Source organism: Oncorhynchus kisutch, linkage group LG29 (assembly GCF_002021735.2).
Source record: "Oncorhynchus kisutch isolate 150728-3 linkage group LG29, Okis_V2, whole genome shotgun sequence".
Taxonomy (NCBI): Eukaryota; Metazoa; Chordata; class Actinopteri; order Salmoniformes; family Salmonidae; genus Oncorhynchus; species Oncorhynchus kisutch.
The window spans coordinates 7,146,241-7,172,197 of record NC_034202.2 but is presented as its reverse complement, the minus strand read 5'-3'; the positions used below and the strand labels follow the sequence as shown (position 1 = coordinate 7,172,197).

General features: G+C 42.6%; 1 protein-coding gene across 1 annotated transcript in view; it reads right to left on the bottom strand.

Annotated features, from left to right (window-relative positions):
* LOC109873554 (synaptic vesicle glycoprotein 2C) overlaps positions 1 to 25,957 on the bottom strand; it is an 82,821-nt gene that overhangs the window by 35,599 nt on the left and 21,265 nt on the right. The window contains exon 3 of the mRNA XM_031809632.1: positions 3,372 to 3,552. Coding sequence (XP_031665492.1) covers positions 3,372 to 3,552 — 181 coding nt within the window. The remainder of the gene's footprint in view (positions 1 to 3,371; positions 3,553 to 25,957) is intronic.

The window sequence follows — 25,957 nt, the reverse complement described above, 5'->3', positions numbered from 1 at the left end:
GCTGACCGTATTCACATTCCCAACAGTGATATTGTCGTTGTGCTGACCGTATTCACATTCCCAACAGTGATATTGTCATTGTGCTGACCGTATTCACATTCCCAACAGTGATATTGTCGTTGTGCTGACCGTATTCACATTCCCAACAGTGATATTGTCGTTGTGCTGACCGTATTCACATTCCCAACAGTGATATTGACTGTCTGTCAGCACTCTGTCCCGAATTTCCCACAGTTTTATTTTATTGTTGCCATTTACCATGTCAACAATGGCAATTTCCTGCGCATCTGAGACTATTCTGCCTCTCCCACCTGTGGGAGGCAACCTTTGGATCCTACTGAAAAAGACTAAACAAATCAATATATTTCAAAATGACAGTACATGTAAAAATGTGAACATACTGTATTGTACTGTAATATGTAGTTCAAGTATCATTGAAGGATGCACATCTCAGCTGTTGTTTTGCCGGGAAATTCGTACTATTGATGCAACTGTTGAGTGCTGCAGATTTGGTTGCACCCTTAAACCGGCCTCTCTCAAGGAGAGACCATGGTTTACAACATGGTCAATAATTGTGGCCCTTATCTCATCAGTGACCACCGCTCTTGGTCTTCCTCTCCTTTGTCCTCCACGCTGTCTCCCTCTCCCTACCACTCTTCTTTCCCCACAAACCTGTCTTCCTTGATCCATGTTTCCAAGCTAAATCATTCCGAAGCCGTCCTCTTTTGTCTGTTTGGTAACAAGACTATAAACAGGACACATGGGTCGGCTTTCAGCTGAAATCAGCTGTGTTCGGAATGATTCAATATTCTGCTGAAACTTTCTATATGTTTCAATCTAGTTACTGCAGAAATGCACGACATTTCCCATCATTCTGTTTTGAATGTGTTTTTAACAGTTTTGGAAACAGTGTGTTAGCATTTGACAACAAGTGCTGCAAATATATAGTTTAGCAGGTGGTGGAGTCTGAATGAGAAAAGAGTTCATGGATTTTGGAGAATGTGGTTTTTGGAGAATTTTGGTCCACATACACTTGTGTTTCGCTGACTGTGTGAAGAGTTTTGACCAATACATCTTAGCAATGGTTTCTTATTTTATTTACTGAGGACAACAAAAACTGTTCTTTCCACTGTCAAAGTCTGACACATCTTGTGACCTATGAACCAACTTTTAATCAGTCATAAAACAGAAACTTAAGGACATTTAGTCTGCTGTGAATGTTAGCTAACATTTGTGTTTCTCTCTGTCTCCCACTCAGGGGATGGGCTGATGCCAGACAGTTAGAATAACCTCCTGTCCTGTTCTCTGACTTTGGAGGACTACACCCTTAGAGAAAAGGATTACAAAAGGGTTCTGCGGCTGTCCCCATAGGGGAATTGTTTTTGGTTCCAGGTATAACCCTTTTTGGTAACATGTTCCAGTTAGAAACCCCTGTGGAAAGGGTTCTACATGGACCTCAAAAGAGTTCTACTTGGAACCAAAAAGGGTTCTTCTGTGGGGACAGCCAAAGAACCCTTTCAGGTATTAGATATCACCTTTTTTTCTATGAGTGTAGAGGCAGGGAGAAAGGGAGGGAGAAACAGAGAGAGATATAGAGAGAGATAAAGAGAGATAGAGAGATATAGAGATTTAGAGATATAGAGATATAGAGAGATATAGAGATTTAGAGAGATATAGAGATATAGAGAGATATAGAGATATAGAGAGATATAGAGATTTAGAGAGATATAGAGATATAGAGAGATATAGAGATATAGCGAGATAGAGAGGTATATAGAGAAAGAGAGATATAGAGAGATAGATAGAGAGAGATATAGAGATACAGACATATAGAGAGATATAGAGATTTAGAGATATATAGAGATATAGAGAGATATAGAGATTTAGAGAGATATAGAGATACAGACATATAGAGATACAGACATATAGAGAGATATAGAGATTTAGAGATATAGAGATATAGAGAGATATAGAGATTTAGAGAGATATAGAGATATAGAGAGATATAGAGATATAGCGAGATAGAGAGGTATATAGAGAAAGAGAGATATAGAGAGATAGATAGAGAGAGATATAGAGATACAGACATATAGAGAGATATAGAGATTTAGAGATATATAGAGATATAGAGAGATATAGAGAGATATAGAGATATAGAGATACAGACATATAGAGATACAGACATATAGAGAGATATAGAGATTTAGAGATATAGAGATATAGAGATTTAGAGAGATATAGAGATATAGAGAGATATAGAGATATAGCGAGATAGAGAGGTATATAGAGAAAGAGAGATATAGAGAGATAGATAGAGAGAGATATAGAGAGACAGAGAGATAAAGAGCGATAGATAGATAGATAGATAGATAGATAGATAGATAGATAGATAGATAGATAGATAGATAGATAGATAGATAGATAGATAGATAGATAGATAGATAGATAGATAGATAGATAGATAGATAGATAGATAGATAGATAGATAGATAGATAGATAGATAGATAGATAGATAGATAGATAGTGAGAGAGATTTATAGAGATATTGATATATAGAGAGATATAAAGAGATATAGTTACAGAAAGTTAGAGAGATATAGACAGATATAGAGAGACATAGAGAGAGATGGAGATTAGATAAATATATAGAGAGATAGAGATTTAGAGAGCTAGAGAGAGATATAGAGCTATAGAGAGAAATAGAGAGACATGGGGTGATATAGAGAGACATAGGGAGATATAGAGCGATATAGATATGTAGAGAGATAAAGAGATAGAGAGATCTATATAGAGAGATATATAGAGATACAGGGAGATAGAGAGAGATATCGAGATATAGAGAAATAGAGATTTAGAGAGATATATATAGAGAGAGAGATATAGAGAGATATACTGTAGAGTGATATAGCAATATATAGAGATATATAGAGAGATATAGAGAGATATACTGTAGAGAGAGATAGAGATATAGAGATAAATATAGCAATATATAGAGATATAGAGATTTAGAGAGAGATATAGAGAAATATAGAGATTTAGAGATAGAGAGACTCTCAACCAAGTAGAACACAATGTCATCATGGAAGACTATTGGTGATGGAGAGTATTCAAGAACAATTTAGTAGAACTTAATGGTGTTCTGGAAGAGCGAAGGGAAATGAACTGTTTTTCAAGACAGTGGGAAGCCACAATATAAAGGACTGTAATAGAGTAGAATAGAATAGAACAGTGTATATTATAGTATAGTATAGTAAAGTAGAATGGAATAGAAAAGAACACAACAGAGTAGAGTACAGTAGAGAAGAGTAGAGTATTTTAGAATAGAATATAATAGAATATAATAGAACAGAACAAATCAGACAACACTCACCCGAATCCGGAGAGCATGCGGCAGAAGAGGAACATGCCGTACCCCTGGACGAAGGAGGAGAGGAAGGAGAAGAAGCCGTTGACCGACATAGCGATAAGCAGACACTGTTTACGGCCCACCTTGTCCGACAGACCCCCCCAGAAGAATGCCCCCATCATCATCCCCAGGTACACTATGCTGCCTGCAGAGAGGAGGGAGATGGAAAGAAAAAGACAGCGGGAGAGAGAAGAGGGGGAGGGTGTGGGTGGCAGGAAGAGAGGGAAGAGAATTAGGTTGGATAAAAGGAGAGAGAAGAGGGGGAGGGAGTGGGTGGCAGGAAGAGAGGGAAGAGAATTAGGTTGGATAAAAGGAGAGAGAAGAGGGGGAGGGTGTGGGTGGCAGGAAGAGAGGGAAGAGAATTAGGTTGGATAAAAGGAGAGAGAAGAGGGGGAGGGTGTGGGTGGCAGGAAGAGAGGGAAGAGAATTAGGTTGGATAAAAGGAGAGAGAAGAGGGGAGGGTGTGGGTGGCAGGAAGAGAGGGAAGAGAATTAGGTTGGATAAAAGGAGAGAGAAGAGGGGGAGGGTGTGGGTGGCAGGAAGAGAGGGAAGAGAATTAGGTTGGATAAAAGGAGAGAGAAGAGGGGAGGGTGTGGGTGGCAGGAAGAGAGGGAAGAGAATTAGGTTGGATAAAAGGAGAGAGAAGAGGGGGAGGGTGTGGGTGGCAGGAAGAGAGGGAAGAGAATTAGGTTGGATAAAAGGAGAGAGAAGAGGGGAGGGTGTGGGTGGCAGGAAGAGAGGGAAGAGAATTAGGTTGGATAAAAGGAGAGAGAAGAGGGGGAGGGTGTGGGTGGCAGGAAGAGAGGGAAGATAATTAGGTTGGATAAAAGGAGAGAGAAGAGGGGGAGGGTGTGGGTGGCAGGAAGAGAGGGAAGAGAATTAGGTTGGATAAAAGGAGAGAGAAGAGGGGGAGGATGTGGGTGGCAGGAAGAGAGGGAAGATAATTAGGTTGGATAAAAGGAGAGAGAAGAGGGGAGGGTGTGGGTGGCAGGAAGAGAGGGAAGAGAATTAGGTTGGATAAAAGGAGAGAGAATAAAAAATAAAACATGTATTTAGTGTTAACTTTTTACTTGACACTTCTAGATTTGCAGCACTTGAAAATGATCTGAACCATCTGGACCAAAATGGCTTTTCAGGCAAACTGCTGACTAGGGAGGACACACACACAGTCACACACAGAGAAGCCGGTGTGTCTCACACACAGCAACTGTATCAGTATCGCTGCATGTCTGACTGTATTAGTAGAGTCCAGAGCAGAAAGAGTGATGTGATTTAACCAGGCTTGTCATTTCCCAGTCATTGATAAACCACTGAGGGGTCACAGAGATCCAATCGATCTGATTTGCCTGGGGACCTGCAGACAGACAAACTTAATAAAGAACACAGAGGCAGCCATGAAGCCTCAACACTAACTGAACCTCACTATGGAAGCCTCAACACTAACTGAACCTCACTATGGAAGCCTCAACACTAACTGAACATCACTATGGAAGCCTCAACACTAACTGAACCTCACTATGGAAGCCTCAACACTAACTGAACCTCACTATGGAAGCCTCAACACTAACTGAACCTCACTATGGAAGCCTCAACACTAACTGAACCTCACTATGGAAGCCTCAACACTAACTGAACCTCACTATGGAAGCCTCAACACTAACTGAACCTCACAATGGAAGCCTCAACACTAACTGAACCTCACTATGGAAGCCTCAACACTAACTGAACCTCACTATGGAAGTCTCAACACTAACTGAACCTCACTATGGAAGCCTCAACACTAACTGAACCTCACTATGGAAGCCTCAACACTAACTGAACCTCACTATGGAAGCCTCAACACTAACTGAACCTCACTATGGAAGCCTCAACACTAACTGAACCTCACTATGGAAGCCTCAACACTAACTGAACCTCACTATGGAAGCCTCAACACTAACTGAACATCACTATGGAAGCCTCAACACTAACTAAACCTCACTAACTGAACCTCACTATGGAAGACTCAACACTAACTGAACATCACTATGGAAGCCTCAACACTAACTAAACCTCACTATGGAAGCCTCAACACTAACTGAACATCACTATGGAAGCCTAAACACTAACTGAACATCACTATGGACGCCTCAACACTAACTGAACCTCACTATGGAAGCCTCAACACTAACTGAACCTCACTATGGAAGCCTCAACACTAACTAAACCTCACTATGGAAGTCTCAACACTAACTGAACCTCACTATGGAAGCCTCAACACTAAATGAACATCACTATGGAAGCCTCAACACTAACTAAACCTCACTAACTGAACCTCACTATGGAAGACTCAACAATAACTGAACCTCACTATGGAAGCCTCAACACTAACTGAACCTCACTATGGAAGCCTCAACACTAACTGAACCTCACTATGGAAGCCTCAACACTAACTGAACCTCACTATGGAAGCCTCAACACTAACTGAACCTCACTATGGAAGCCTCAACACTAACTGAACCTCCCTATGGAATGCTCAACACTAACTGAACCTCACTATGGAAGCCTCAACACTAACTGAACCTCACTATGGAAGTCTCAACACTAACTAAACCTCACTAACTGAACCTCACTATGGAAGCCTCAACACTAACTGAACCTCACTATGGAAGCCTCAACACTAACTAAACCTCACTAACTAAACCTCACTATGGAAGCCTCAACACTAACTGAACCTCACTATGGAAGCCTCAACACTAACTGAACCTCACTAACTGAACCTCACTATGGAAGCCTCAACACTAACTGAACCTCACTATGGAAGCCTCAACACTAACTAAACCTCACTAACTGAACTTCACTATGGAAGCCTCAACACTAACTAAACCTCACTAACTGAACCTCACTATGGAAGCCTCAACACTAACTAAACCTCACTATGGAAGCCTCAACACTAACTAAACCTCACTAACTGAACCTCACTATGGAAGACTCAACACTAACTGAACCTCACTATGGAAGCCTCAACACTAACTAAACCTCACTAACTGAACCTCACTATGGAAGCCTCAACACTAACTAAACCTCACTAACTGAACCTCACTATGGAAGCCTCAACACTAACTGAACCTCACTAACTGAACCTCACTATGGAAGCCTCAACACTAACTGAACCTCACTATGGAAGCCTCAACACTAACTAAACCTCACTAACTGAACCTCACTATGGAAGCCTCAACACTAACTAAACCTCACTAACTGAACCTCACTATGGAAGCCTCAACACTAACTGAACCTCACTAACTGAACCTCACTATGGAAGCCTCAACACTAACTAAACCTCACTAACTGAACCTCACTATGGAAGCCTCAACACTAACTAAACCTCACTAACTGAACCTCACTATGGCAGCCTCAACACTAACTAAACCTCACTAACTAAACCTCACTATGGAAGCCTCAACACTAACTGAACCTCACTATGGAAGCCTCAACACTAACTGAACCTCACTAACTGAACCTCACTATGGAAGCCTCAACACTAACTGAACCTCACTATGGAAGCCTCAACACTAACTAAACCTCACTAACTGAACTTCACTATGGAAGCCTCAACACTAACTAAACCTCACTAACTGAACCTCACTATGGAAGCCTCAACACTAACTAAACCTCACTATGGAAGCCTCAACACTAACTAAACCTCACTAACTGAACCTCACTATGGAAGACTCAACACTAACTGAACCTCACTATGGAAGCCTCAACACTAACTAAACCTCACTAACTGAACCTCACTATGGAAGCCTCAACACTAACTAAACCTCACTAACTGAACCTCACTATGGAAGCCTCAACACTAACTGAACCTCACTAACTGAACCTCACTATGGAAGCCTCAACACTAACTGAACCTCACTATGGAAGCCTCAACACTAACTAAACCTCACTAACTGAACCTCACTATGGAAGCCTCAACACTAACTAAACCTCACTAACTGAACCTCACTATGGAAGCCTCAACACTAACTGAACCTCACTAACTGAACCTCACTATGGAAGCCTCAACACTAACTAAACCTCACTAACTGAACCTCACTATGGAAGCCTCAACACTAACTAAACCTCACTAACTGAACCTCACTATGGCAGCCTCAACACTAACTAAATCTCACTAACTGAACCTCACTATGGAAACCTAAACACTAACTGAATTTCAACGGTACTATGTTCTGACCACAGCATTTGATAAGCGAGCGTTGACTGACCTATAAACTATCAGATAAGGTTGTTTTTCCACAGGAAGTAAGTGTGATCTCTCTTCCAGTCCCAGTGGACACTGGGAAATGGAGGCGGGTGGGGGGCAGTAAATAATCCACTTCACTCAGCCATAGTCTAGATATGCTTATAAAAATGCTAATCTGTGTTTATGGGGAGAGGCGATCGTTCACAGATGCTGTGCCTCATCGCTGCCGGGAAGCCCAGAGCCCAGCCCCTCTCTGTTTAAAAAAAATGTAACTAGGCAAGTCAGTTAAGAACAAATTCTTATTTACAAAGATGGCCTATCCCGGCCAAACCTTAACCCGGACAACGCTGGGCCAATTGTGCGCCGCCGTATGGGACTCCCAATTACGGTCGGTTGTGATACAGCCTGGAATCGAACCAGTCTGTATTGACACCTCTAGCACTGAGATGCAGTGCTTTAGACCGCTGTGCCACTCGGGAGCAATGCCGAGTGAATTGGAGAGAGGGGAGAGTATAGTAAACAACCTTTTCCAGAAGAGGTGATTTCCTATAGGGTTCAACCAGGGGTCAGGGTGTAGTAGAACCTCAGACTGCATCCCAAATTATACCCTATATTCCTTATTCCTGGGACAAAATAGGTTGTCATTTGAAACTTTCCCACAGTGACACCTCAGCCTTTACCCTTTACCCACACATGTACAGAATATATCTCCACCCAACAGTATGAATGATCCAGAGTTGCTTTGCTTTCTTAACAGTTTTGTCCAATCAAAAATCTCAGAGAAGAATCGGAACTCGAATCTAACGACAGCAAATCAGGAGGGTGGAGAGAGGTTTACGGATATGGATGTTGACTTGCTGAAATCCATCAATGAAAGGCCAAACTTGATATATTGGATATACTACGAGAGGACATCAATGCATTATGTGCCAGTCTAGAATTCATCCAATGTCAGATTGATGATCTAAGGAAAGAGAACACGGAGCTGGAAGGTACTGTAGACTCTGTATATGGCACGGTGGAGGTGGTGCAAAGGGAGAACAAACAACTTAACGAAACCTTGCTTGATGTACAGTGTCGATCAATGTGGGACAATCTAATCTTTTCAGGGATACCAGAGAACGACAACGGCAGAAGCTGTGAGGACACAGTCTGAGACCCGAGGTCAACTCAACTGAAACTGCCCACTGACGTTGTGCGTAATGTCACTTTCTCCATAGAATGGGTAAGGCCAACTGTTTTGAACATTTTAAGCAAAAAGGAAATGGCGAAGAGCAGGGGCAGAGAACTCAGAAACATTTTGGAATGAATGATCCCCCCACACACACACACACACCTTTTAAGAGGAGGGGTGACTTTAATGTATGTCAAATAGTGGCAGCCATATTGGTAGGATGTGTGTATAGAACTCCTAGCTCTAAGGTGTCCTATCTGGATGACTTATGCACTGGGTTTGACCGGGCCACAGATAGTAACATAGATGTATTTATCTTGGGTGATTTTAATATAAATTGGAAGGATCATAATAATTCAAATAGAACTAAATTGATGAGATGTGCCGGGAGTTGTGGTTTGAAACAACAGGTTAATGATACTACTAGATCATCAACTAAGTTAGGTCACAGTTCGGACACGTGCATGGATCTTACCTTCTGTAATATACCATTGCTTAATGCTTAAAAGCCAGATCAATGCCAGTGGGCTGGACAGACCATAACATTGTGACCAACACCATGAACACCAAGGTTGCAAAGACACCCCCAAGGTTTGTGGTCAAGAGAAATGTTAAGACATTTAATCATGAGCTATTTCTAAATGATTTGGCTGCTGTACCCTGGGAGCCGATTTATCTAGAGGATGATTTAAATCACGCTACAGGATGTTTTATTGATTTGCTCACTGAGGTAATGGACCATAATGCCAGAAAGAGTACAGTTGGGGCTCGTCCATCTCCATGGATTGATGATCAACTGGGTGAGGCATTTTCTCAAAGAAATATGGAAAATTGTCTTAGCAGCCAAATTTAAAGTAGAAATTGATTAACAGAATTATAGAACACTACGCAATTATGTAGATTAAATCATAAGACACATTTTTTGAACAAAAATGCTTTAATTGTTGTAGAAATTATTCAAAAAAAGGTATAGAATACAGTGAAGGGCTTACTTGGTACATCTATTTCATCATGTCCATCTAGTGTGGAGGTTGACGGCAGAACAAGATTTTTTGACAAAGAAAATGTATTTACTGAGCGATAATGTGAACACCCATTCCTCCAAACAAGCTATTGCCCAATGGATTGATGATCATATTATGAGCACAAAAAAACTGCTCTTTTAGTCTACAAATGCTGTCAGTAGAGGTGGTGTGAAACCTATTGAAGTCATTACCCGATGGTAAATCTACAGGTTATGATCTTATGGACAATGTTTTACATCGCTATGCTGCTCCCCAGATTGCAGCTCCACTGAAATACATATTTAGTTGGTCACTGGAAAAGGGGACATTTCCAAATGTATGGAAGCATGCTAAACTGTGTCCAATCCTGAACCCATTACTCCTGCCAATAGTCGACCAATCAGTCTACTCCCTTCACTCGGTAAGATATCGGAGGGTATTGTGAGGAGACAAATATAGGAGGTCATGGAGAAAAAGGATCTGATCACAGCCGATCAGCATGCTTATCGCACAACCCATTTCACTACTACCACTGCATTGGTTGACATGACCGACCAGTGGCTCAATGCTATGGATAATGGCAGGTTCACTGCATTGGTTGACATGACCGACCAGTGGCTCAATGCTATGGATAATGGCAGGTTCGCTGCATTGGTTGACATGACCGACCAGTGGCTCAATGCTATGGATAATGGCAGGTTCACTGCATTGGTTGACATGACCGACCAGTGGCTTAATGCTATGGATAATGGCAGGTTCACTGCATTGGTTGACATGACCGACCAGTGGCTCAATGCTATGGATAATGGCAGGTTCGCTGCATTGGTTGACATGACCGACCAGTGGGTCAATGCTATGGATAATGGCAGGTTCGCTGCATTGGTTGACATGACCGACCAGTGGCTCAATGCTATGGATAATGGCAGGTTCGCTGCATTGGTTGACCAGTGGCTCAATGCTGTGGATAATGGCAGGTTCGCTGCATTGGTTGACCAGTGGCTCAATGCTATGGATAATGGCAGGTTCGCTGCATTGGTTGCCATGACCGACCAGTGGCTCAATGCTATGGATAATGGCAGGTTCGCTGCATTGGTTGACCAGTGGCTCAATGCTGTGGATAATGGCAGGTTCGCTGCATTGGTTGACCAGTGGCTCAATGCTATGGATAATGGCAGGTTTGTGGGTAATATTTTTAGATTTCAGTGCAGCATTTGATTTAGTGGATCATGAAATCATTTTGAGAAAATGAATGCATTATGGTTTTAAGGAGGCAGCATTGAATTGGATACAGTCATATCTAACTGACATTCTGCAGGGGAGCTGCCTTGGGCCACTTCTTTACTTAGTACACCAATGACCTTGAAGCTCAAGCTACTATATTTGCAGATGATACTGCAATTCCTACAGCAATACAATCGGTTCAACAGGTACAGCAAGATCTACAAGTAGAGCTGGGAAATATCAGGGAGCGGGTTTGCAGGGGAACAAACTTGTTCTGAACACCATGAAAACCAAGGTTATGTTGGCCTGTTCCACCAGAAAAAAGGCCAACACAGCATGGGATACAATTAAGCATGGGGGAGGAAGTACAACCTGAGGAAGTGGCAGAAGCCAGACTACTAGGAGTGCAGCTAGACAGCTGCTTATCGTGGTCGTCTCAAAGCATTCATTGGGAGTCAGGTGAACTATTGTTCTGTGTTCTGGGAAAATGCATCAGCAAGTTAAATTAGGAGGATGCAGATAGTACAGAACAAAGCAGCAAGGATTGTTTTGAAGGTGGAGATGTGGTTCTTCTGTTGTAGTCATGCACAATGCTCTTGGGTGGTCATTAATCGACAAGATGATTGAAGAAGGAAACATGTTTATTTGACTTCATAATATACGGCCAAACTCTATTCACAACAGTATTCAGTTGGTAAGAGACGGTCATTCAGTCAATACTAGGAATAGACTGTCCACCATCCAGACGGAAAAGAAAAATAGGCCAAATAACATTTCGATTCAGACTAATAAAGAAATGGAATAATTTATCAGAGCAAACCTGAAGCCTTTCAATATATACATTCAAATAATACTTGGAAACCATTTAAATGGAATACATTGGAAGGTTGTGCTGGACTATGGTAGATGAAGGAATCAACCTATCTTTTCAGATTGTTAGAGTGTTTATCTGGTCAATATGTCCGTGTATTATGTCTGTTTGTGATCGTATTATAAACTGTATTTTAGTGTTTAAAGACTCCTGGATGATCAGTCCAAACGAGGACTAAAAGGGATCCTAATCCAATCTAAACCCTCACATCCAAACGATGTGATTCATACACAGATACACAAACACCGTTTCAGAGTTGACTTCCATTACAAATGACTGCGTAGTAAGCATTCATCAAATAAAGCTGCATTTAGTCCAACTGAATTAGAAACTAATCATAGACTTTAGAGAGATATTTCTGCAGACTCTCTTATCTTTTCTCTCCTCTCCAACGGTACGGCACAGTGTGCAGCTCTGCCTCCAACCCAGAGGGAATACTTCACTAACTCAACTTTAGCTGCTGCTGCTGCTGTTATCTCCGCCAGACGAGACGGGAGCAGTAAGCGTCAAGCGGGGAGCGGCGCGGTGGGTTTGTCTCTATGGTAATTAGCTCTTATGTGTAAGCATAATTCCCCGTCCACGCTACGCTCCTCTGCCACTACACTCTCAGCACGGATGAGAAGATAAAAAAGAAAGGATGAGAGGATGAGAGAGAAGGAGTGGAGAAGAGGAGAGAAAGGGCGACAACAGAGAGAAACAGCTGAGTAATTCCGGAACTGGAACATTGGGTACATTCCGGGGGTATCTTTAGGGATTCCCCCAAGATTCAGGGAATCCCCGGAGGTTGACGTTTGATTGACAGGTCTGTCTGAGAGCATCTACTACAAGGAATTTTAGAATGGTGTAGAGAAGGAAAACAGTTGTATCATCTTACAACTGTTCTAAACGACACCGAACAAAAATATAGAGTTATAGTTCACATAAGGAAATCAGTCAATTTAAATAAATAAATGAGGCCCTAATCTATGGATTTCACATGACTGGGAATACAGATATGCATCTGTTGGTCAGAGATAGCTTAAAAAAAGGTAGTGACGTGGATCAGAAAACCAGTCAGTATCTGGTGTGACCATCATTTGCCTCATGCAGCGCGACATAGCGTTGATCAGGCTATTGACTGTGGCCTGTGGAATGTTGTCCCATTCCTCTTCAATGGCTGTGCGAAGTTTCTGGATATTGGCGGGAACTGGAACACGCTGTCGTACACGTCGATCCAGAGCATCCCAAACATGCTCAATGGGTGACATGTCTGGTGAGTATGCAACCCATGGAAGAACTGGGACATCTTCAGCTTCCAGGAATTGTGTACAGATCCTTGCGACATGGAGCCATGCATTATCATGCTGAAACATGAGGTGATGGCGGTAGATGAATGACACGACAATGGGCCTCAGAATCAGGATCTCTGTGCATTCAAATTGCCATTGATACAATTATATTATGTTTGTTGTCCGAAGATTATGCCTGCCAATACCATAACTCCACCGCCACCATGGGGCACTCTGTTCACAGCGTTGACATCAGCAAACCACTCACCCACATGACGTCTGCCATCTGCCCAGAACAGTTAAAACTGGGATTCATCCGTGAAGAGCACACTTCTCCAGTGTGCAAGTGGCCACCGAAGATGAGCATTTGCCCACGGAAGTTGGTTACCACACCAAACTGCAGTCAGATCAAGACCCTGGTGAGGAAGCCGAGCAGATGAACATCCCTGAGACGGTTTCTGACAGTTTTTTTGTGCAACAGTTTGTTTGTTCTTCGGTTGTGCAAACCCACAATTTCATCAGCTGTCCGGTTGGCTGGTCTCAGACGATCCCGCAGGTGAAGAAGCCAGATGTGGCGGTCCTGGGCTGGCGTGGTTACAAGTGGTCTGCGGTTGTGCGGCCGGTTGGACGTACTGCCAAATTCTCTAAAACGACTGAAATGAACATTTACATTAAATTCTCTGGCAACAGCTCTGGTGGATGTTCCTGCAGTCAAATTGCCAATTGCACTCTGCCACAAAACTGGATACATCTGTGGCATTGTGTTGTGTGACAAAACTGCACATTTTGGAGTGGCCTTTTATTGTCCCCAGCACAAGGTGCACCTGTGTAATGATTATGCTGTATAATCAGCTTCTTGATATGCCTGTCAGGTGGATGGATTATCTTGGCAAAGGAGAAATGCTCACTGACAGGGATGTAAACAAATTTGTGCACAAAAAAGCTTTCTGTGAGTATGGAACATTTCTGGGATCTTTTAGTTCAGCTCATGAAACTGGGACCAACACTTTACATGTTGTGTTTATATTTTGGTTCAGTGACTTTTGATTCTGATTCATTTGAGAAAATGCCAGTATTACACTCACTCACACACACACACACACACACACACACACACACACACACACACACACACACACACACACACACACACACACACACACACACACACACACACACACACACACACACACACACACACACACACACACACTCTCACACACACACACACACACACTCACACACACACAGAGCGAGAGAGACCGGAGGCCTGTCAGGAAACAAAGCAGTCCATTATCATGTTGAGGCAGACACTTGTATTAGCATCCTGCCTCCTGCCTGCCTGCAGCCCCCAGTCTTCACTTGTTTACTGACAGGAGGGGGCAGACCAGGGTGGACAGAACACTTGACATCAGACTGTGAGCTGGTTTGTGTCTGTCAGTATTTTCAGCTTAACCCATCCATTTCACACACACACACACACACACACACACACACACACACACACACACACACACACACACACACACACACACACACACACACACACACACAGACAACACACACAGACAACACACACAGACACACACACAGCGTTGGTGCTTTATCCCTGTATGCTTTAATTAGTTGACCTCATGGCTCCAGTTCAGCCAATTTATCACCCCATTGTGTTGATTAACACACACAGACACACACAGGCACGCGCACGCAGACACACGCACACACAGACACACAAATCTCCAATCATGCTCTGCCGACCCCTGCTGTGTCTATCCACTGACCCTGAGTCAAACCTTCAACAGAACACAGAGAAGATAGTTGGAGGGAGAGGAGGAATGAAGACAGGAGGAGAGGAGGAGAGATTTGAAGTGTCTCAGAGTGTTTCGTAGGGAGGTAGGCTCAACCGTAGTCTCCTGCTCTCTCCTCCTCCTCCTCCTCCTCCTCCCTGTTCTTCCTCAGTCAAGCGGGTTTAACTGAGCCAGCTAAGCACGGCTAAACTGCAGAGAGAAACACAATACCATAGAGATTATACTACCTCACAGTAATATCTCACCCTCACAATCACCTAATAGCAGTGAGAGACACAGAGAGGGAGGGAGAGAGAGGGGGATGTAATGAAGAGGACGTGGGATAAAAAGAGGAAGAGATAAAAGGGATGAAGGGTGGGAGGTAGCACAAAGAGAGAGGGAATGGATGGAGACAATGAAGGAAAGCAGGGAAAAGAAAAACTTAAGTGTTTTCTTGATGGAGTCAATCATGCCTTTCTTTGTCTCTGACCAGCCATTGCAGAACTATAACACTTGTCTGAATTGGAAATGCCAGAGAGCAAATGCTTAGTAAAATCAAACAACCCTTGGAGTGAGACCACTGGCCTGGGCTGGGCCTGGTCGAATGTCTGTGTGACTATTTTTTATCATTTTTATCCTGTCTTCCCTCGCTCTCACTCTCTCCGTCTCTCTCTGACTGTCTCTCTCTCTCTCTCTCTCTCTCTCCTTAACCAGACAGTCAATTAGGAGCCCTTCTCCACTAACAGTGTGGATGACCTTCATATAGAGCCATGATGAGGCTGGGCTATAAGACAAACACTGTACCAGAGGGCTATTTCAGGGCCACAAGGCCTCTACACACACACACACACACACACACACACACACACCTCTAAAGGGTTTGGTCTGTAAGAGGACTGGTTAAGGCACCAGTTCCTCTGTATCTCAGCACAAACTGCTTGCATTTTTGTCAATGTATTGTGATGTGAAATCTAAGTGGAAAATACCTTGGATTTGAAAAAATGATCAACTGCTGTTTTGAGAGTGGAATTTCACCCACAGGATTATGTCATCATGGTAACCACATTTTAACATATTTTATCCAACATGTTGGATAAAATATGTTGAATTTGTACCTTTAAAGTATCACCAGATCTTCACCGCTAAATTGATCTATATAGAGCAATGTTTAGCTTAGCTATGATGCTTAGCTATGATACTTGTCTCTGACAATGTGCAATCATGAGAGTAAATGTTGAGAGAACTCCACTAAATATATTTACTGTTGCTATGAAAGTCATTCCAAAAGGTAGGTTTAACAGAGCAAATTAAATGTGACCATATTTTATCACTCATATATCATCAATGATGCTATTTAAGACCATGTAGCATTTGCAAAGTCATCAACAGCTATTGTCTCAATTCAACCCATGATTCATAAAAAAATAGACAATAAATAGGCCCAGGGCCGGCCCTTGCCATTCTGCAGCCCTAGGTGAGACCAAAAACTGCTCCCCTGCAAAACTAGAATAGTCCCATTAAGAAAGATGAAAGAAAGAAAGACGTCTAAAAGACTGAAAAGACGTTGAAGTTAGGTTAAATTTAGGTTCTGAATGAAAGGTGAAAAGGCATATTTTCCGAACGTTGAAAATATGTAATTTGTGGACGTTAAAATCAGGTTAATTTTCAGTTCGGGACGAAAAATTGAAAATATGAATTTTCCGGATGTTAAAAATATGTATTTTCCAGACGTTGAAAATATGTATTTTCCGGATGTTTGAAATCACGCTTATTTTTTTCTGAATCGAAATTGAAAATACTTGTTTTTTGGGGCCAAATCAAGGCTGCCCAGAATGAACAAAATCAAAACAAAATCCATGCTAACTGAGGTGAAATGGGATGTTATGAATGCCCATCTACAGTATGTGGTAAGCCTACCGTTTATAAAAAACAAACAAAAGAAGACGTCCAAAAGACGTCGCCTCTTGCTTACTGGGGTGTAGCCTACCATGTTGGCCCACAATGGGATTTTATGAATACCCATCATTGTGGTAGGCCTACCATGTTGGCCCACAATGGGATTTTATGAATACCCATCATTGTGGTAGCCTACCATGTTGGCCCACAATGGGATTTTATGAATACCCATCATTGTGGTAGCCTACCATGTTGGCCCACAATGGGATTTTATGAATACCCATCATTGTGGTAGCCTACCATGTTGGCCCACAATGGGATTTTATGAATACCCATCATTGTGGTAGCCTACCATGTTGGCCCACAATGGGATTTTATGAATATCCATCATTGTGGTAGCCTACCATGTTGGCCCACAATGGGATTTTATGAATACCCATCATTGTGGTAGGCCCACCATTTGTAAAACAGGCTGTTGCAAATGCTTTGTTAGTCCAGCTCTGAATATCAGCTACCCAACTTTATCAGGAGTTATTGTGAGCCTATTTGCAAAGTGTTTCCACTGCGGGAAATGCAGAAGTACTTCTTTTTCGCTATTATCAGCTTGTCAAAGATGTACAGATACAAACTTGAAACCAATGATCATGACAAGGGGTGAAACTCCTGGACAACAGTTGTGATTGTTCATTCCATATTGTCCATTTTACTTTGACCTGTCCTGTTTTTAAGATATGTTGTCGGTTATCGTGACAACGCATTTGTGTTGTTGATTGGGCGTCATTTAGGTTAAGCTATTTGATGTAAAACGTGTCTTAGGTTAGGCTATTTGATCAGAGAAACCTGCATGATGTAAAACGTGTCCATCTCATTACATTGTCATACATTTTATCTCCAGCCTGTTGGCTACAGAAAAGGCCACATACTCTTTCTACCATATCCTATATCTGCTACATGATTTACAGTGCATTCAGAAAGTATTCAGACCCCTTGACTTTTTCCACATTTTGTTACGTTACAGCCTTATTCTAAAATGGTTTGGGGAAAAAGTCCAGATCAATCTACACAGAATACCCCATTATGACAAAGCAAAAATAAGTTTAGAAACTGAAATATAGCATTTACATAAATATTCAGACCCTTTACTCAGTACTTTGTTGAAGCACCTTTGGCAGTGATTACAGCCTCGAGTCTTCTTGGGTATGACCCTACAAGCTTGGCACACATGTATTTGAAGAGTTTCTCCCATTCTTCTCTGCAGATCCTCTTAAGCTCTGTCAGGTTAGATGGGGAGCGTCTCTGCACAGCTATTTTCAAGTCTCTCCAGAGATGTTCGATCGGGTTCAAGTCCGGAAGCCACTCCTGTGTTGTCTTGGCTGTGTGCTGAGTGCTCTGGAGCAGGTTTTCATCAAGGAGCTCTCTGGCCACTCTACCATAAAGGCCTGATTGGTGGAGTGCTACAGAGAGGGTTGTACTTCTGGAAGGTTCTCCCATCTCCACAGAGGAACTTTGGAGCTCTGTCAGAGTTACCATCAAGTTCTTGGTCACCTCCCTGACCGAACAAACTTCTTCCATTTAAGAATGATGGAGGCCACTTTGTTCCTCGGGACCTTCAATGCTAGAGAATGTTTTTGGTACCCTTCCCCAGATCTGTGATACGACAAAGTGGGCACTGCTTATCACAGGACAGCATCAACACTCACGTAAAAAGCCCTTCTGCCACTGGTTGAGAGAAATTGTCATTGTTTTGGGGGCAGAATTATGTGAGGTTTTATGTGTTGTTGTTGGAGGTGTTACCTAATGAGCGGGCCGACCATCGGTTTCAAGGTCTGGTTGGTATAAAATTGTATGATATTTAGTGTCTAACTTTAATTCCAGTTTGTCTACAAATTAAAAATGATTATGTTGGATTCCCATCTCCATCCAAAATCTAAGTTAACAAACAGGACTGACTACATTTAGCAGACACTCATATCCAGAGCAACTTACAGGAGTAATTATAATTAAGTGCCTTACTCAAAGGTACATTGATAGATATTTCATTTAGTCGGCTCTAGGATTTGAAGCAGCAATCTTTCAGTTACTGGCCCAACGCTCTTAACCGCTAGGCTACCTGCCGCCCTACGACTAAATCAAATCAAACTTTATTTTTAAATCAAATCAAACTTTATTTAAAGTATATTTAAAATTTGATTTGATTTGATTTACTCCTGTTCTTTAACTTAGATTTTTGGTTCAGATGGAGACGTGATCCAACTTATCAATTATTAATTTGTTGATAAACTGGAAATAAACTAGCCAATCAGAAGATCTATCTCCTTCAAATGTTGATATTTGGTTGGTTTGACAACCAAACACATTTCAATATCCCATTTGAAATACAATAAATAGCCTATTAACTTGTCGACATGTTAACAAACGATATGTTGGATTCACGTCTCCAACTCAACCAAAAATACAAGTAAAAATATGGGATTAAGCCAGTGGCTCAGATGGAACTATCCATGCAGTAGATTCATCTACTTTAAACATTGATATTTGGTTGAGTTGTTAACCTAACACAATTCAATATTACTTTTGTAATGAAGCAAATAGCCTAAAGTTAAGGCTATCTTACAAACGTAAAATGCGTAACACATCCATGGCCAACACCAATGGCAGATAAAATACCTTATAATCGACATACATTTACAAACATTAACATGTAGAGTGAGTGTGTGTGTGTGCATCTATCAGTTACACATACATGTCAGTACATACACACAACAAGTAGGTCACATGGGGGAGAGGCGTTGCACCGTGAGGTGTTTTTGGAACCAGGTTTGCTGTCTACATGCACTATAAAAGAGGGAAGGGAGTTCCAGGCACTCGTGGCTCTGTATGATACTGTACGTTTCCTTGAATTTGTTCTGGACCTGGGGACTGTGAAAAGACCCCTGGTGGCATGTCTGGTGGGGTAAGCGTGTGTGTCAGAGCTGTGTGGAAGTTGAAGATGCAAACCCTTTGGAATTTCCAACACATTAATATTTCTTATAAAAACAAGAAGTGACGCAGTCAGTCTTTCCTCAACTCTTAGTCAAGAGAGACTGACATGTATAGTATTAATATCAGCCTTCCGATTACAATGAGGAGCAAGATGTTCAGCTCTGTTCTGGGCCAGCTGCAGCTTTCTTCGCAGCACTTGTGTGTGGTGTCAAAAAAAGCACAGAATCTATTTATTACAGACAGACCTCTCCCCATCTTTACAACCATTGAATCTATATGTTTTGAACATGACCTTATGATAAGCTGTTGACCACACTATCAACCAGGAGCGTTTTCATCTATGTTTCTTGTATTTACCACCACAAATCGACACTGGCACTAAGACCGCACTCAACGAGCTGTGTAACGAGCTGTGTAACGAGCTGTGTAACGAGCTGTATAACGAGCTGTATAACGAGCTGTGTAACGAGCTGTGTAACGAGCTGTATAACGAGCTGTATAACGAGCTGTGTAACGAGCTGTGTAACGAGCTGTATAACGAGCTGTGTAACGAGCTGTGTAACGAGCTGTGTAACGAGCTGTATAACGAGCTGTATAACGAGCTGTGTAACGAGCTGTGTAACGAGCTGTGTAACGAGCTGTATAACGAGCTGTATAACGAGCTGTGTAACGAGCTGTATAACGAGCTGTGTAACGAGCTGTGTAACGAGCTGTGTAACGAGCTGTGTAATGAGCTGTAAAACGAGCTGTGTAACGAGCTGTATAACGAGCTGTGTAACGAGCTGTGTAAGGCCATAAGCTAAAAATGAAATGCTCATCCAGAAGCGGTGCTCCTAGTGGCCGGGAACCATAATGCAGGCAAACTTAAATCAGTTTACCTCATGTTTACCAGCATTTCACATGTGCAACCAGAGGGGAAAAAACCTAGACCACTTTTACTCCACACACAGAGATGCGTACAAAGCTCTTCCTCACTCTCCATTTGGCAAATCTGACCATAATTCTATCCTGATTCCTACTTTCAAGCAAAAATCTAAAGGAGGACGTAGCTATGACTCGCTCAATACGGAAGTGGTCAGATAACGCGGATGCTATGCTACAGGACTGTTTTGCTAGCACAGACTGGAATATGTTCCGGGAGTCATCCAATGGCATTGAGGAGTATACCACCTCAGTCATCGGCTTCATCAATAAGTGCATCGATGACGTCGTCCCCACAGTGACCATACATACATATCCCAACCAGAAGCCATGGATTACAGGCAACATCCACACTGAGCTAAAGCCTAAGATGCCGCTTCAAGGAGTGGGACACTAATCCGGATGCTTATAAGAAATCCCGCTATGCCCTCAGACGAACCATCAAACAGGCAAAGCGTCAATACAGGACTATGATTAATTCCTACTACACCGGCTCTGACGCTCGGCAGATGTGGCAGGGCTTGCAAACTATTAGGTACAAAGGGAAACTCAGCCGAGAGCTGCCCAGTGATGCGAGCCTACCAGACGGCTAAATGCCTTTTATGCTCGCTTCGAGGCAAGCAACACTGAAGCAAGCATAAGAGCACCAGCTGTTCCGGAAGACTGTGTGATCAGGCTCTACGTAGCCAATGTCAGCAAGACCTTGAAACAAGTCAGCATTCACAAGGCCGTGGGGCCAGACGGATTACCAGGAGGTGTACTCAGAGCATGAGCGGACCAACCTGCAAGTGTCTTCACTGATATTTTCAACCTCTCCCTGACCGAGTCTGTAATACCTACATGTTTCAAGCAGACACCATAGTCCTTGTGCCCAAGAAAATGAAGGTAACCTGCCTAAATGACTATCGCCTCGTAGGACTCACATCTGTAGCCAGGAAGTGCTTTGAAAGGCTGCTCATGGCTCACATCAACACCATCATCCCAGAAACCCTAGACCCCCTTCAATTTGTATACCGTCCCAAGAGATACATAGATGATGCAATCTCAATCGCACTCCATACTGCCCTTTCCCACCTGGACAAAAGGAACACCTATGTGAGAATACTGTTCAATGACTACAGCTCAGCGTTCAACACCATAGTGCTCACAAAGCTCATTACTAAGCTAAGGACCCTGGGACTAAACACCTCCCTCTGCAACTGGATCCTGGACTTCCTGACGGGCCGCCCCCAAGTGTTAAAGGTAGGCAACAACACATCTGCCAAGCTGATCCTCAACACGGGGGGCGCCTCAGCAGTGCGCGCTTAGTCTCCTCCTGTACTCCCTGTTCACCCATGACTGCGTGGCCAAGCACGACTCCAACACCATCAATAAGTTTGCTGACAAGACAATGATGAGACAGGCTATAGGAAGGAGATCAGAGACTTGGCAGTGTGGTGCCAGGACACCAACCTCTCCCTCAACGTGAGAAAGACAAAGAAGCTGATTGTGGACTACAGGAAAAGGAGAGCTGAACACACCCCCATTCACATCGACAGGGCTGTCGTGGAGCGGGTTGAGAGTTCCTTGGTGTCCACATCAACAACAAACTATTATGATCCAAACACACTAAGAAAGTTGTGAAGAGGACACGACAACACCTTTTCCCCCCCCCCTCTGAAAAGATTTGTCATGGGGTCCCTAGTTTCTACAACTGCACCATCGAGAGCATCCTGACCAGTTGCATCACGACTTGGTATGGCAACTGCTCTGCATCCGACCATAAGCCGCTACAGAGGGTAGTGCGTATGGCCCAGTAGATCACTGGGACCAAGTTTCCTGCCATCCAGGACCTACATACTAGGCGGTGTCAGAGGAAGGCCCCAAAAATGGTCAAAGACTCCAGTCACCCAAGTCATAGACTGTTCTCTCTGCTCCCGCACGACAAGCGATACCGGGGTGCCAAGTCTAGGTCAAAAAGGTTCCTTAATAGCTTCTACCCCCAAGCCATAAGACTGCTGAACAATTAATCAAATGGCCACTTGCACTATTTGCATTGACACCCCCCTTTGTTTTTACACTGCTGCTACCTGCTGTTTATTATCGATGCATGGTCACTTTAACCCTACCTACATGTACAAATTACCTCGACTAAGTATTTGATACACTGCCAATTTTGCAGGTTTTCCTACTTACAAAGCAGGACAGGTGTCTTTTATACAGGTAACAAGTTCAAACAGGTGCAGTTAATACAGGTAATGAGTGGAGAACAGGAGGGCTTCTTAAAGAAAAACTAACAGGTCTGTGAGAGCCGGAATTCTTACTGGTTGGTAGGTGATCAAATACTTATGTCATGCAATAAAATGCAAATTAATGACTTAAAAATCATACAATGTCATTTTCTGGATTTTTGCGCCCCCTGATTTTTTGTTTTTGTCTCTCACAGTTGAAGTGTACCTATGATAAAAATTACAGACCTCTACATGCTTTGTAAGTAGGAAAACCTGCAAAATCGGCAGTGTATCAAATACTTGTTCTCCCCACTGTATATAGCCTCATTATTTGTATTTTATTGTGTTATTTTTTATTTATTATTATTATTATATGTTATGGCACACCTTGGCACACCTGTATTAAGGGAGTTTCACCCATTCTTCTCTGCAGATCCTGTCAATCTCTGTCAAGTTGGGTGAGTGAGTGTGTTGCTGCAGAAATAAATAGCACTATGCTCCAAAAAAAAGAAAAATGTTCGCTACAGAAGGTTTTTTTTCTCATTTTGAGCACCTGCCCCCTAAATTTCAAACAAATATTACCCAATTACGCAAGTGACTTGGTGATGAATTGGTGTGCGCAGTGGGTGGTTTCTCTGTTTCGTTACTGTGAGTCACCGTTACCTCAGATAGGATGATGAGGATGGGTTTTATGTGGCCTTGGAATTCAAAGTTCTGTAGACACGAACAACATACTCACTGCTCCCTAGTCGGAAGGAAAGAAAACACCTCCTACTCAGGTATACAAATAGCTGGTGGGTATGGAACACCGTTTGGGTCTTTACGTGTCCAAAAAGATACACGTCAAATAACACTATTTTACATGTCAAATAACACTATTTTACACGTCAAATAACACTATTTTACATGTCAAATAACACTATTTTACACGTCAAATAACACTATTTTACATGTCAAATAACACTATTTTACATGTCAAATAACACTATTTTACACGTCAAATAACACTATTTTACACGTCAAATAACACTATTTTACACGTCAAATAACACTATTTGACACGTCAAATAACACTATTTGACACGTCAAATAACACTATTCTATTCTGGCAACGAACAATGTGTTTTCAATACAGCGATGGCATTATTTGTTCCACCGCAACTTCTTGGGTAGCTAGCTTTAGCTTGGTACCTAACTAGCACCAATAGATCCAGCCTGAAAACAATGACCAACTTCTTGGGTAGCTAGCTTTAGCTTGGTACCTAACTAGCACCAATAGATCCAGCATGAAAACAATGACCAACTTCTTGGGTAGCTAGCTTTAGCTTGGTACCTAACTAGCACCAATAGATCCAGCCTGAAAACAATGACCAACTTCTTGGGTAGCTAGCTTTAGCTTGGTACCTAACTAGCACCAATAGATCCAGCATGAAAACAATGACCAACTTCTTGGGTAGCTAGCTTTAGCTTGGTACCTAACTAGCACCAATACATCCAGCCTGAAAACAATGACCAGTAGAGAGTGCAGTCATTTGACACGCAAAGACCAAAACGGCGTTCCGTAGGTGGCATGATAACTCAACAGAATACAGTTGTAAATGGCATCCAATGTCCTCACTGCCCCTGTTTCTACTAGGGCTGGGAATTGCCAGGTACCTCACGATATGATATTATCACGATACTTAGGCCGATACGATATGTATTGCGATTCTCACGATTATCCCGATTCTATATGTATTTTTATTCGATACTGTGATTTAATTGTGATTCAATATTCCAAACATATTGCTCACCACACAGTCGTTTTGTTACGTTACCGCCTTATTCTAAAATGTATCAAATACATTTTTTAAATCATAAATCTACACACAATACGCCATAATGTCAAAGCGAAAACAGGTTTTCAGATTTTTTCAACTTAAAAAACAGAAATACCTTATTCAGACCCTTTGCTACGAAACACGAAATTAAGCTCAGGTGCATCCTGTTCCCATTGATCATCCTTGAGATGTTTCTACAACTTGTTTGGAGTTCACCTATGGTAAATTCTATTGATTGGACATGATTTGGAAAGGCACATAACTGTCTATATAAGGTGTCAGAGCAAAAACCAAGCCATGAGGTCGAAGGAATTGTCCGTAGAGCTCCGAGACAGGATTGAGTCGAGGCACCGATCTGGAGGTCCCCAAGAACACAGTGGCCTCCATCATTCTTAAATGGAAGAAGTTTGGAACCACCAAGACTCTTCCTAGAGCTGGCCGCCCGGCCAAACTGAGCAATCGGGGGACAATGGCCTTGATCAGGGAGGTGACCAAGAACCCAATGGTCACTGACAGAACTCCAGAGTTCCTCTGTGGAGATGGGAGAAGATGATTGGTGGAGCACTCCACCAATCAGGCCTTTATGGTAGAGGGGCCAGACGGAAGACACTCCTAAGTGAAAGGCACATGATAGCCAGCTTGGAGTTTGCCAAAAGGCACTTAAAAACCTCTCAGACCATGAGAAACAAGATTCTCTGGTCTGATGAAACCAAGATTGAACTCTTTGGCCTTGAATGCCAAGTGTCAAATCTGGAAGAAACCTGGCACCATCCCTACGGTGAAGCGTGGTGGTGGCAACAACATGCTGAGGGGATGTGGGAGACTAGTCAGGATCGAGGGAAAGATGAACAGAGCAAAGGACAGAGATCCTTGATGAAAACCTGCTCCAGAGCGCTCAGGACCTCAGACTGGGACAAAGGTTCACCTTCCAACAGGACAACGACCCTAAACACACAGCCAAGACAACGCAGAAGATGTCTTGGGACAAGCCTCTGAATGTCCTTGAGTGGCCCAGACAGAGCCCGGACTTGATCGAACCTGATCGAACATCTCTAGAGAGACCTGAAAATAGCTGTGCAGCAACGCTCTGCAGAGAAGAATGGGAGAAACTCCCCAAATACAGGTGTGCCAAGCTTGTTTTTGCTTTGTCATTATGGGTATTGTGTGTAAT